The sequence below is a fragment of the Myotis nattereri genome (assembly GCF_964212035.1).
Source record: "Myotis nattereri genome assembly, chromosome: 6".
NCBI classification, from domain to species: Eukaryota; Metazoa; Chordata; class Mammalia; order Chiroptera; family Vespertilionidae; genus Myotis; species Myotis nattereri.
The window spans coordinates 88,002,604-88,017,358 of record NC_138081.1 but is presented as its reverse complement, the minus strand read 5'-3'; the positions used below and the strand labels follow the sequence as shown (position 1 = coordinate 88,017,358).

At 33.2% G+C, this 14,755-nt stretch overlaps 2 protein-coding genes across 2 annotated transcripts in view; one reads left to right on the top strand and one right to left on the bottom strand.

Moving 5' to 3' along the window:
• CEP85L (centrosomal protein 85L) overlaps positions 1-14,755 on the bottom strand; it is an 85,458-nt gene that overhangs the window by 39,124 nt on the left and 31,579 nt on the right. The window lies entirely within an intron of this gene.
• Positions 10,582-12,844, top strand: PLN (phospholamban; the record flags this gene model as incomplete). Its single annotated transcript, XM_081094583.1, has 1 exon — positions 10,582-12,844. One exon carries the CDS (start codon positions 10,582-10,584, stop codon positions 10,738-10,740), a length of 159 nt encoding a protein of 52 aa, XP_080950709.1. The 3' UTR covers positions 10,741-12,844.

Below are 14,755 nucleotides of genomic sequence, written 5' to 3'. Positions count from 1 at the left end.
TTTTATTCAGTCCATGGCAGTTCTTTCGTTTATCCAAGTAGATATTACTAGTATTATAATTCTCTTTCCAGAACTAAAGGTGCTTATACTATAGTGAGCTACCCCCTAAGCGTCATTTTCAAATGAATGTATATCTGGCAGGCAAACTTAAAGCAGACTCAAACATGCCAATCTGGCAATGAATTGTAACTCAACATCTGGATTGGAATCCTCAGTCTCTCAGCAGATATGTCATACTTGACAAATAACTGTAAACCACTTTATGCTTATATTTTGAGCCTAGGTTTTGAATTTAAGTCATCACTGGCAATTGATAATGAGATTATTATTATGAAAAGATTGAAAAAAATGCTTATAGAGCACTGAGCAAATGTCAAACATTATTCACGCAATATTTTTAACATTGGGTTTACTTTTAAGTTGTAAATTTTCCCTTAGCAATGTTCACAGGAGATATTTGCAGAAATATTTTTCTATTAGTTGTAATTGATTCTTTAAATAATGAGAGATTTTGCTCTAGAGAATGATTTCTATCTTTCTTTGGAGGAAACCAAAATCATCTCCATTTAAGGACACACAGCAGCTGCTGCAATACATTTCAGTTACCCATAAGAAAGCAGGCTGAGTTCATTCACCCTGCTTAAGTATTAAAAAATTAAATATTAACAAATAGCTCTCCCAAAATTACAGAAGAGACTTAAAAATCAGACTTTGCAGGTCTGGTGATTTAAGTAAATCTAATATATAAACAAAAATCAGAATAAAACAGGAATGATGCCTGGCTTTTCAAAAGAATTCTTTTCTTACTTCTACCTTAAGATAAACTGTTCCAGGAAGTTCAAAATATCATCCCATTTACTAAAATTTCATTTATACAGTAATTTTGAGGAAAACTGCTGTATTAAATGAGGCACTTCCTTTTATAAATACTACACAAAAATTTCAACCTGCACACCTATTGTCATCAAAGTATCATTAACTAGGATGCCAGTGATTAGGAATTTGTGATTATTTCTCTTTTGCTAGAATGTTACGCTTGATTCTGTGTCAACTTATTAAAATTTTAGTAATATTTTATGGTAATTTAATTGCAGCTATTATAAAATCCTAAATACTTCCACTTTAAAGTACAACTTTTCTTGTGGTGATATGCATCAGTTAAATATGAGAATCACTGCTTATATATTGTTAAAACCCTGAAGGAAACACAAATGTATTAAATACATTTATTACTTCTTACTTTAGCCATCAGAAAAAGCTAATTTTTTAAAACCAAAAATTAGTTATTAGCCTGGATTTCTAATACACATAAGTATGAGGAAGCAATGTAAAAATAAAACAGGAAAAGGTATAAAATTTGTTTTCTGTGAAAATGTTTAATTATTGTCTTGTTAGAAGTTAACATTATGAAGCTGCAGAATTAAAACAACAGCAATTCAACAAAAGTTGTTTGGCTTAAGTCAGTATTGTTATTTTCACTCTATTAAAATTCTTATTAATGTAACTATTTTCATTCTTCAACATTATCACTCTCAGTATACAATCATTTCTAAGCCCAAAGCTGCATGAGTCCTTAAAAAGAGCTTTCTACACCCCAAACTTATTTATTTCATTCATCTATCTCATACTTTTTAAAATTAAAAATAAGAAAATGAGGCACAAAATGTTAATGACCTTGCCACACCTAAAGTAAGACAAATGGCATTCTAAAAAGTTTGGCTGTGATAAGACTATGGCTAACCAATCATAACTTCAGAATTCCTGTGTGACATCATAAGACCTCCCTAAAACACTTTTTCTCCTCCACCTACTTCAATTGTTCCCATAAATCTGGTAACAGAGAAAACTTTCCAGCTAAACGCCGATAAGACTTCATACTACTCACAATACTCTATATATTGGGATCATCACAACAGTCAAGGTAAGATAAAATAGATTTCATTGATTTTGGTAATACTTTCTGTAATTCAAACTTACTTAACTTTTAAAAAAGGAATGGCATATTGTAAATTTCAGTTCAAAGTTAGACAATAAAATGTCTGCTATGACAAAAAGCTGAATTTCTAAATAAATGCTTATTCATTCAGCAACAGAAAGAATAAGACAACCTTGAAATGATAAGGGTTATTCATCTTCAATCCTGATTATTGATCTGTCATTTTAGTTTAACTTTCACTTTTATTTTGCTTTTTAAAAGTTCTTTTCTGCCAAGTAAAATATCGTTCAATTATGTTACTATATTTGGTGATAGTGATGAGTTGATTTCTCCATGCAAAGACAATGGCTTCATTTTGTTGTTGTTACTCTACTAAGAAACAGGATGGGAGTGGGCTATTTACATCTGGAATACTATGAATAGTCGTGTGATTGTACAACATGCACATTATTGGCGTGACTATTCCAATATTACCATTATGATTCCCTACAGGTAATAAACTGGCGTTAAAATATATAATATAAACTATTTTAAAATGCTTTTGAAAACTTTTTTCTTTGCTATAAAGTCCAGTCAACTTTAACAAACACTGCTAAAAAAAAACAAAACAAAAAACAAACAAACAAGCATTTAATAAATTGAGTTACTTATATTAAATTCAGTATTACAGCATCAATGAGTTTGGAAATTTTAAAACACTTGTCAAAAACACATGCAAAATTCTTACTAAAATTACAGAATAGTAATGCAGCACTTTAAAAACAGACATTACTTTGGAAGCAAAACATTCCTAAATATCACATTTGAGTGAATATGATAAAATGAGTGTTTATTCTGCCTATTAATGACTATATCTTTTCCAAGTTACTATCTCCAAGTGTTCTTCAGTTTCCCTCCTGCATTTAGGAGGAGGATAAAGGAAAATGGGAAAAAAGTGAAAGAAATGCTCAGGAATAAAGATACCACAATAAATTGTATAACTTCTATTTGAATTCTACTCTACTCAAGATGTTATAATCCTCAATATAATATATAAAATGTGTCTTCATTCTTAAATCTCAGTCATGGCATAAAGAATAATACTTCAATTTTATTTCGTTATTCTTATATGTATGTCAAAATAAAATTTACCTCGAGAGTTCTAAGTTCCTATGTTAACTCTACTGCTTTACACAGACAAGAACATTGTATATCCATAAGCAGCTTTCCTTAAAGCATGCAAAAACATTTCTAATTTTTGTCTACCACTGAGGCACCCTACTTGCCTCTGAATATCATTATATCCATAGCATGTTTTTCCTTTGATATTACACAGAAGTCACCCAGTGAAGGTGTTTTATATGCATATTTATTCATTTTTACTCAAATACCAAATTACATCCTCACATTTCAAATGAGATGTTTGTGAGTATAATATCAGAGTGTCACATCACATATTGCTCCAAAAAATTGACAATTTCTAGAAAGAGCATAAATTCTGCTATTAAAGTTTTCCATAGTGTGTCCAGATTAACAGTGACTATTGTTCAAATTTCAAATATTATGCATCATTGCCAGACATTTATCCCAACTAGTTTATCTCTATCATAAGGTAAAATTTAAGTATGGTCTTTATTTATAAAGCTATGTGGTTTAAAATTAAGTGCTAAAAAAGTGTCAGATGGAATAAAATGGAAGAAATGCAAAAGATGTTTAAATTACAAAAAACACTTGAAAGAGCTGGAGTACTTTGCTTTATTAAGAGACATCGGTTACATCACTGTCATTTCCTAAAACTCAACTTCCATAATTATTTTAATAGTATTTCAGTGAACATTAAGGAAAAAAATATTCCAGAAAAAACTGCATTTGGTTCATATTTGTACATATTGTTTCTTAATCTAATTAGAGAGAATATTTGTATAGATAAAATAGTTAAAAAGAAAGAATAAAATTTTTAACGTGTTAAATGTAATATTTTAATTATATAAGATATATTAAAATGTCAAGTAAACATTAAATGTAAAGATTAGAACACCTTTCTAAGTAAGACTGTATATTTATTACCAATCCTAGAAATAAAGATTCAATTAAAACTTCCTTCTTTATTCTTGAACATTTTCTAAATGCACTGGTGTATACAAACATTTCATTTGATCCTCTTAGTTCCCTATGTGTTTCACACTGCATCTCTAGTTTATAATTTAGTTAACAGATGTGAAAAGGTGAATTCTCAAGGTCACAGAGCTAGGAAATGGTGGAGCCTTGGCCAAGAGCCAAGATTTTCTAACTCTAAACCACATGCACATCCTATCCACAGATGAACGTGGCTTAAAAATAAATCATGACATTGAAAAAGCAAAATAAAAGTCCTCAAATACTATTAATGGTACTCTAAAAAGCAAAGTGAGAGGATACAAACTTATAATTTAAATCACTCCATTTCATTTAAAGTTTATTTGTGCATACGGCATTAAATCCTTAATAGCCTATATAATACTATCCTGATCATTTTCAAAGCCAGGGATGTAAGAAAATTATAGACGACCTTAGTTATTAAGTAATACACCCTGGAAGGCAAAACTCAAAATAGTTAAACAGACTTTAAAAAACATTAACATGATCAATCAAACTTAAGTTTCCTTGAACTTGTTCCATTGCTGAAATACTCATGCTTTTAATCTATTTAGTTCTGATAACCTAAAATCCAGGTTAACTTTTCAAAACTTTTCATACTTTGTCCCAGTTATATATTAAATCCTTAATTTTTCTTAATTTCATTTCTGACCTCCTCACATTCTACCATTTAAAATATTCAACCCCATATATTTTGGGGTGCTTGAACAGAGGAATTTGTTATTTCTGCTACCGGAATCATTAGCCTTCATCAATGCTGTGAATTAACACAGCACTGACCATACCAGCAAAGGAGTAAACCTTGAAGGTTAGTAATCCAGGAAATAATCCTTCTAAATAACAGTGACCTAAGCCATATAATATATAGTCTCCTTGAACATTTCTAGAAATAGCGCTCAGTGATCTTACCCTGCATAAATCTGGCCCATTTATTACCAAATAGACATGAAAATGAGACCTGAGTGTACATCTCCATCCCAGTTTACTTGTAGTCAACTGAGGCCCTCTAGTGCTTTTTACAGTGTACTCCACCTTCAGGTCGTAAAAAATCCTCTCACATTAGTGGGCATATATTTAACTTGGCATTCATTTTTCCTTAAAAGTTCACCTACACTACACCTCCCCACATTATCTTTTCTCAAAAGAAGAATCTAAAGTCTCAACTACCACAGGGTTAAAAGTAATATTTTAATTGCAAATAAATTAATTTTAACAAAATAAATATAATGAAGACAAGCCTACAGACAAAACAGCAACAGCAAAGTGACAATTTCAAAGAGAAAATCTCTCTGCACTGTTGTTCAATATAGTTTCCTCAAGGCACAGCTTTAAAGCAATGGAAACATTTCATTATGAAGTTTTTTTTTAATCCTTACCCAAGGATATTTTTTCCACTGATTTTTAGAGTGTGAAGGGTGAGGGAGAGACAGAGAAACACCTATGCGAGAGAGACACATGGATTGGTTGCCTCCCGCATGCCCCCGACCAGGGCCCGAAGCCTGCAACCAAGGTATGTGCCCTTGACCAGAATCAAACCCGGGGCCCTTCAGTCTGAAGGCCAACACTATCCACTGAGCAAAACCAGCTAGGGCTATGGAGTCGTTTTAAGGTTTGAGAATAAACTGATTTTTATGCTTATACAATTCTTTTCATAACCAGGCAGAAGCAGCTTGAAGATTCTTTCAAATAGTGTGAACTAACAAAGCTCTGAAATGCTGCTGTCACATTTAATTTCAATTAGAACTTTCAAGTTCAGCATTAGGCAACCTCAAAAGGAAAATAATTCTATCAAAATAACTTTTGGATGCTAACAGAATGATAAATCTAATGATGAACTGTCTTGATTTAATCAATAAATCAAAAATAGCTGCATACACAATCACTTCTAGATTATCTACAAAAATGACAGCAAATAGTAAGATAAAATACCAAAATAATACCAATACATACAAATTCTGTAAGCTCAAATCTATACCGAATTCTAATCTTATGAACCAATTAAATGGGGAAAAAATCAAAAAATATGTCAGACTTGAATTTACTAGCATAATATGCCCACACTTACTAAAAGAATAAATAAGCAGACAAAAATAAGAGGAAAGCATTCCACAAGATTTTTAAATCTCAGGAATTTATAATTCAGTAGAGGGAGCACCCCCAAAAACTGGTTCACAAAGTTCTGCAAAGGACTGAAAGTACTTAAACTATACGTGGGATGAATACTCAGCATACACATTAATTGCCTAACAATCCATAAAGCAGACCACGGAACATTTTCGAAAGTGTGCTGAGGCTCCTTTTGCACAAGATGCACCTGCTAATCCATAAGAAAAGGACTCAGAGGGGCTCCTGCAGAAACCCACGCAGTCCCTTCCACCCAAAATGTGCCTAGCGTGGCACACATCTGTTGAAGGATTCGAGCTGCCTGTGGTGTCTTTTTCTTCCACCTCAACAAAACTGAATACTATCCTGAACTTCACTGCATTTATTTCCCAAGTTCAACTTTTTGAGCAAAAAAAGGAAAAGTAAACAAGCAAAGGCTTTATAAATCCTACTGAGAATAGTAGAGTTATTTCTCCCATCCCTCCAAAAATTGCAGCCGAAACGGGTTTGGCTCAGTGGATGGAGCGTCGGCCTGCGGACTGAAAGGTCCCAGGTTCGATTCCGGTCAAGGGCATGTACCTGGGTTGCGGGCACATCTCCAGTGGGAGATGTGCAGGAGGCAGCTGATCGATGTTTCTCTCTCATCGATGTTTCTAACTCTCTATCCCTCTCCCTTCCTCTCTGTAAAAAATCAATAAAATATATTTTAAAAAATTGCATAATTGTAAATCCCACAGACTCACAAGATAACTCTGTGGGCACCTTTCTTCCTCTTTCATGTTACTCAAGAGACAGGGATCTGGCACTTCTACAACTGAATTCCTAGCAAAGCACCTTTCATATTTTCAATATTCTAATTCTAAGGCTTCAGTAATTAATTTTTAAAACATCCTCACTCCTCTTGTTCCAAATACCTAACTTACACATATCGTCATCCTGTAAAAGGGGGAGAGGGTAAGGGCTAATTTCTGTCTTCATGGCTGTTTAAGCCAGAAGCAATTTCAGAACATCCCAATACAATCTATTGCTGGTTATCCTAAAAGAATGCTCTAAAAAATTCAGATAAAATGAAAATAAAGTGAAACTATTTTTCTAGGTTCTCCACCAATATTACTATTAGAGCTTGGCTCTAAGAAGGGGGAGTTCTAAACTCAGAATGGTTATGACTGCAGAGAAGAATGATAAGCCCCTGAAACCATGTTATTGTGATGTAGTAAAGGTCACAGACACCTCCAAAACAGGACTGTGCTGTTCCCACACACAGCTTTTCAATCTCAACATGAAACAGGAAGCCTCATCTGATAGGAATGAATTTTGGCTTATTATCATCATATGAATTTTAGAAGTTCAGCAGAATAGGAATCAACACATTTCAGACTGTACCACTGTAAAATGAATTGGGTACAATAAACTGAATGCATAGAGCAAACACTTCAGCATGTGAAGCAGAGTTGTTTTTTAGTTTTAGCATAAGATTATAAAGTGACCACAAATCATTTCAGAATTATAACATTTCTAAGTTTGACAAGAAAGAACCCACTATCTTTATACTCAATTTGCTTCCAAGAACAAACTATCCTTTTTCAATAATAGCTAGCTATTGAAAGAAGAGATCATCTTTAAAGTATATTCCTTATACTTTCATCAGTAGAGAGCTCATCTCTTTAGGGCACACTACTTTGTATTTTACAAACACCAAATACCCATTTGTACAAAGCCCAGTACAAGGTTAATGTTGTTAATCATTGACAATAACTTTTCGAAAATTTAATTATCTGATGTAAATGCTCTAAGCCTCACTTTCCTCATCTGTAATAGGAAAAGACTCGAGAAGTGTTTGCAGATTATATGTTCAACTATCAAATTCTGTTACTCTAATTGGTTAATCTGTCAATCACAGCACTATCTTTGATCATTATCAATTTTCCAAAAATACTAAAGGAAATCATAAAAATCCCTTATTCAACTTCATTGAGTTATTCAAATAGTACCAACTATGTACCAAGTGCCAGAATACAAGATAAACACGTGGCTCCTTTTATTCATGAACTAGAAGTCTAGTTGAGGAAACAAACATGTAAATCAAAATTGCAACACAGCCTGAGAGCTATCCTGATATAGGTAACGCTAATGCCCTACTGAAAACTAACAGAGCTGATAATCATTCTACCTTAATAGAAGGTTTTATTAGGAAGCGATATTTAAACTGGGCCTTAAGTATCAACTGAAATGTGCCTGGCAAAGAATCCAAGGTGGAGGAGTGGGGGGAACATTCCAGGCAGAGCCAGAACAACATGTGCAAATGACAGAATCATAAAAGGGAATGAAGTATTTATGGAAAGGTGATATGTTTCATGTGACTGACACACCACTCACCAGTGTCATAATAGGGAATGACTCTTGTATATACAATGCTTCGTGATGAACAACTGGCTAGCTTCCGCCTTTTCCATGTTTTGTCTCAAAACAATTTTTAAATTCAGACCTTTTAAACAATTTAAGTCCTAAAACTGCACAAAAATACAAGCTCAAATAGAAATTACCAATCTAATTCTTATTCCTTTCTTAACTGTACTGTTAATATATCCTTATACATCCAACAATATAAAGCAATGAAGATAATCTTCCCCACAACTACCCAATAGTATAAAATCACCAAATCTACTATAAGCAAATATAAGCAGAAACAACTTAAAAATGCATTTTCTTAAAGAATAAGAGAAACCCCTTTATTTCTATAGCATTTTACCTAAGAAACCAAAACAAAAATAAATTAAATATATAACAAGTTTAAGCTGCCATTTTCTAAGTAGAGAGTGTCATAGATAAATTAAGTAACAGCCACTGGTGTTGGACAATTAAGAATTGGTAGAGAATGTATACTAGATTAACACAGGTTGTTACCATTCTTTAAGAGAATGAAGTTTGTGATATGCTGGCTAATGGGATCACTACAGACCAACTCTATGAAGGAGGCCAGAGTCTCCAGCAATGAAAGTGGGTCTAGTATATAATTCCAATCATAACACAGCCAAGTTGAAGTATTGAAACTACAGAATCTAACTACTATATACCACAGGGTGTCCTTGTAAAAATGAATGCTAAGGTCTCACTGACCCATCTCTTCCTCTTTCCCACTCTCTCATTCTCCCTTCTGCTCTCTTCATCACTAGTCTCTACAGAAATGGAGCTAACACATTAAGTTGGGGTTTCCTCTGATATAGAGAGATGGGGGAAAATTAAATCTGGTCGCTGGAGTAAGGCAGTAACATCTTGACTAAAATGCTATTTCAACAAATGTCAACAGCTATAATCTCTAAGCAGTTCAATGGTTTTTTATTCCATAATTTTTCTTATTTCAAAATTTTTATAGAAGTATCCTGATTGACAACAAGATATCCTCAAATCTTCGTAGCTATTATCTTTCTACAGTGATGTATTGTTTTAGGTTTTATTTTGTTTTGTTAATTATCACAAATAATAAGGCAGCAACTAATTAATTAATCATGCAGAATAACTTGTGGAAGCTCTGAAAGAAAAGCAAATGGCACCCACTGCCTATAAGTACAGGTCATTCATAAACAGTTACCATCTGTGCTAGAGAGTGAGATAATGATGATTTTATTGTTAAGACTTCTGAGCCTGATAGTCTTCAGTACTTAGTATCAAAACTTGTTAAAATGTTACTTAAAATAGCATATTCTACCAAACTATCTATAATAATAAAAGCATAATATGCTAATTAGACCAGAAATACTTTGTGGTGGGAGGGGCGAGGCACGAATTTCGTGCATTGGGCCTCTAGTGAAATCAAAAAAGGAATGACAAGTATTTGAATCTGTAGTACTGGTGAAACAATTCTCATTTAACTATTTTATTTTGGACTAATTAACATCCGAAGAATAATTTATTGCATGCATTTCTTATGAGATTTGCTCTAGCGCTGTTAAGACACGAATGCTTACAATTATGCTCATAGAGAAATACAGTATTAATGAAACTATATGTAAGAACTTTTTGCCCAAGGCAATAGCCCAAAACTAGGTGCACCCTAAAACAAACTACATTTCTAGTCATTTTGAGAGGAGAAGGCAAGGAATAAAGTTATTACATTCCAAACACAAGACAAATAAGATATCATGATGACCTTCACCAAAAAACCCAGAGAGACAGGACAGACAAGGAAACACCTGTGTGTGTGCACACACATGTACAGACTACTATAAGATGTGATAAATACAAATAATGTTGAGGAAGATGAATACAAAACAGTGTTTTACCTGTTCAGAAACCAGGTTGCACATATGATCCTAATCCATTTACTCTTTCTACATTCCAGGCTACCTCACAGTATCTCACATTTGGCTGCCCACTTTTTTCCTTTGTCTTGATCCTTTAAAACTTCAGACTTCCTTGCCTTCCGCGTCATGGAGAAAGTCCAATACCTCACTCGCTCTGCTATAAGAAGAGCTTCAACCATTGAAATGCCTCAACAAGCACGTCAAAATCTCCAGAACCTGTTCATCAACTTCTGTCTCATCTTAATATGCCTCTTGCTGATCTGCATCATCGTGATGCTTCTCTGAAGTGCTGCTGCCATGTCCAGCGCTGCAACCTGTCACCATCAGCTTAAGCCTGTCACCCACGGAGAGGGGAAAAGAGACCACTTCCCATGAAGAGGAAATTCTTCATGCAAACATCAAGGTTCAGAAGAAATGATTAGCAAATGTCTTCATCTGCTGGATCTTGCAACCATGAAAAGGGCTCGATTTTCAAAATTAACTTTAAAATGACTATAAGTGTGCATAATGTAACTGTAAATTTCTGCAACAGAGCTTATAAATTTCAATCCCAAATCTTTTCTGAGGATGAACTAGGAGTTTAGTTTTGAAACTGTACTGCTAACAAGTCACTTCATATATAAAGCATTAGCTTCACTGTTTGGGGTAAATATAATTTATATTGTACTGAAAAAGCCTCTTTGATGTTTATTAAGTATTTTTCAGGCCTTCACCAAGTATCAAAATAATCATTCAAATGACATGTCATTATTTTAAATAGCCCACTGATTCCTCACTTTATCGTCATTATTATTATACAAACGTCTCTTTAGTAACTATCATAACCTCCATTCTAAAATAGAAATTGCATTCTTTTCCTATACTTACCTTAGCATTGTTTGAAGTTCATGAGAATCAAGTAGGAAAAAGAAGACCGTACTATTACATAAATAAAATTTCTCTTAACTATTTTTTAAGAATATAGAATGCTAGTACATGTAGATAACCATAAATCTATTTTCTCTAGGACATTATGATAAATAAAGGAGAAGTGCTGGTTAATTTAACAGCTGACAGTGTGATTAGCCATAATTACTAATACACTAATAGAATAGAGTCTAACCTTAATTTATGGCATGTAGTTGATTAACTGAGTTACAGTATATAACTTGCCATACTGTATCTTTGGAATCATGAAATCTTAAGACTTCATATTTTATAGATTGTCTTCTATTCTATCCTCATACTCAATGTAGGCAAACAAAAGAAAAATGTAACATTTCAAATAATGAAAAATAAAATTTTTGAATTCTCTCTCCCAAATTAACTAATTATTTGATTACATTTTGAAATGAACTTTTTCTTATTAATGTTTGACAGAATATAGCTACTTTCCTTAATCTACCAATCAGATGGTAAACACTTATACGGTAGGCCACTCTACTACACTAAATTATATGTCCCACAATTATTTTCTTGCTGAATACATTTTCTATTTCCCCTCTGGTCATTTAAAATATCTTCCAACTACTCATAAAACAACAGAAGGAAAAATTAGTGATGAAAAATATATTCAACCAAAATTTGGCAATTTAAGTGGACTCAGTTGAAAATGAAGTCTAAAATGGTTTACACATACTGTACCACCCAATAATTTTAACTTCAGTTCAAGACATATTACTAATATAGCAATTATTAAAGGAGTATAGAACATTTAATTTACTGTATGATTTGTTAAAATATGGCTACTAAAAGTATTTGAAAAGTCAAATACTTGATTTGTAACACCAGTGCTGGCAGCGGAATAGTGATAGGGACATTATTTTTAAAATTTTTCTGAATTCCTAAGCAGTACTGGAGATAGGAGGGGGTTTGCTGACAACTGAGGAACAGAGGGGAAATGGATCTCATACTGACAGGGGCATTTCTTGAGCAAAGTCTTACCTATGGGTTAGAGACCCCTAATATCAACTAGAAAGCATATAAGTAAGACACACATTCACCCCACTGGTGTAATTACCCATGCAAAAAGTAACCCAAGTTCTATAATTAGCTGCATGATCTTATAAAAAGTGGAAAATTTAAAATAACAAGCTCTATTCCTTTCAATATATTGTTCATCACCACATCAACTTCAAACTATAAACTGTTCAGATATCAGGTTTTCCTTAATAAATTACAAGTAAAGTTTTTTTTTTTGTTTTTCATTCTGCCTTTAATAGAAATTAAAACCTTATACTTGATGATTACAGAACACTATAATCAGGTATAATGCAGAACAAAAACCCATTCTTTAAATGTAACTTATTTATTCTGTTTATCATGATGTATAATAAAGCAATGTATTTTTTAAAATGTAAATGCCAAATGCTCAAATACTTTCTACTGTAGAATAAATTCCAAACTTCACAGTTCTAAAAACTAATTACTTTTAAAATGTTGCCTTTATATTTTAGTTTACATTATTTATTTAATACAAATCACTTATATTACAATGACCTTCTTGAACTCAGTGAAATCATTCTTTAATATACTCATGATTGATATGATATATTATCATAAAAAATCTAATATAAGCAGTTTTGATTTTTTGGGTTGCTTTTGGTGACTATCCCCATATAAAATAAGATCAAGATTTTCTAATACAGACACAAGAGGGCAGACCTACATAAAATAATGAATTTCCTTCTACCTAGAAATGACTTATACTTTGATTACTTTTCAGTCTTATGGCAAAGTGGGAAAATGATAAATTTTCAAAAAAAATTGTGCTCTTCTAAGTAACAGCACACTTTAAAATGTCTAAAAATTATATTCTAATACTATATAGAAAAGTTGACAGATAAAAAAAATCAAGTATTACTAATTTTATTTATTAAAGCATGTGTACAAAATTCATTTATATGCTTTTTCACTAACTAATGAATGTGTCCAATGGATACTGCTGTGTGTAGAAGGACACATCCTCCATATCCAGCCCCTCCCCCAAAAAAGAAATGCAACAGGAACATGGAAAGACATACATTTTTCCATAGAAAAAAACAAGACTGTTTTCTCTTCTTGTAGGGTCAGACAACTTCTGGGGAGGGAGGGAGGAGAGGGGTGATGTATAATAGAGGAAAGGATCAAAGACACTGGTGGGCATTTCACATGGAAGCCTACATGCCAACCAACCGAATGCACAGAAGGCTTCTCTTCATTCGCAAAGGAAAATGCCTCAGAGCACTGCACGACCTGCACTGCCGCTGATTTGGTAGAAAACGTGGGAATCAACACTACGCATGGAAGACTGTGAAGCTGACTCACTAATTATCCTGGACTGAGTCCTCAGAAGACCAAACTTCCATGTTACAATATTAGTCATCTGAGGAAAATAAGAGGGCAAGGAGGCTGTGAGGGTTAAATGAGATAAAATACTCCAAGAGCTTCAAAGTTCTATATAAACCTACCATGGTGTTAGATCATGACTCGCCAGATTCCTTTTCTTGGTTTTAAATTTTTTTTTTCACTGTGAGAGTTTTGTAATTGTGCTTAAAAATCATACACATTCTCACATGAAAGAATAAGCTGATCCTTATTGTAGCTCTGCCCTCCATGTAAAAATTAGACTAAACAGAAGTCAATGTTTTAAAGAATCTTTTTAAAAACAACTATGATAAGAGCTTTTAAAATAATAAAGATAGCACTGGACACTCCAAGGAGAAAGTTATTTATGAATTTTTTTTCTGACCCTAGCCAGCTTTGCTCAGTGGATAGAGCATCAGCCTGTGGACTGAAGGGTCCCAGGTTCAATTCTGGTCAAGGGCTCATGCCCGCATTGAGGGCTTGATCCGAACTAGGGGGCATACAGGAGGCAGCCAATCAATGATTCTCACTCATCATTGATGTTTCTATCTCTCTCCCTCTCCCTTCCTCTCTGAAATCAATAAAAATACATTTTTTAAAGAATTTTTTTCTGTAATAGTCCAAGAAGGGAATTAGACAAGAAGTGATCATTTAAACATTGCAATTGAAGTGTCTGCGTTTTCTTTACCTAGTTTCATCTTCCTACTCCAAAACTTTAAAGCACTATAGAGATAAACCCAAATAGGGTTAATAAAAAAGTAGAACTTTCCAGGGTGCGTGCAAATTTTGCCGCTTAATAGCTTTCTTCCTCTACCACGTGCTGGGAAGATTTAAAAATAAGTTTTGCTCCACAATACACCTTCAAGATGCAGCACTGTTAGGTTGGGGAAAACTTTGTTTATGGTAGAGATTCATTCATCTAAGCAGAATGAAAGAAGGAATAAATTAATACTTAACCTTTAAATTCAACCAATAT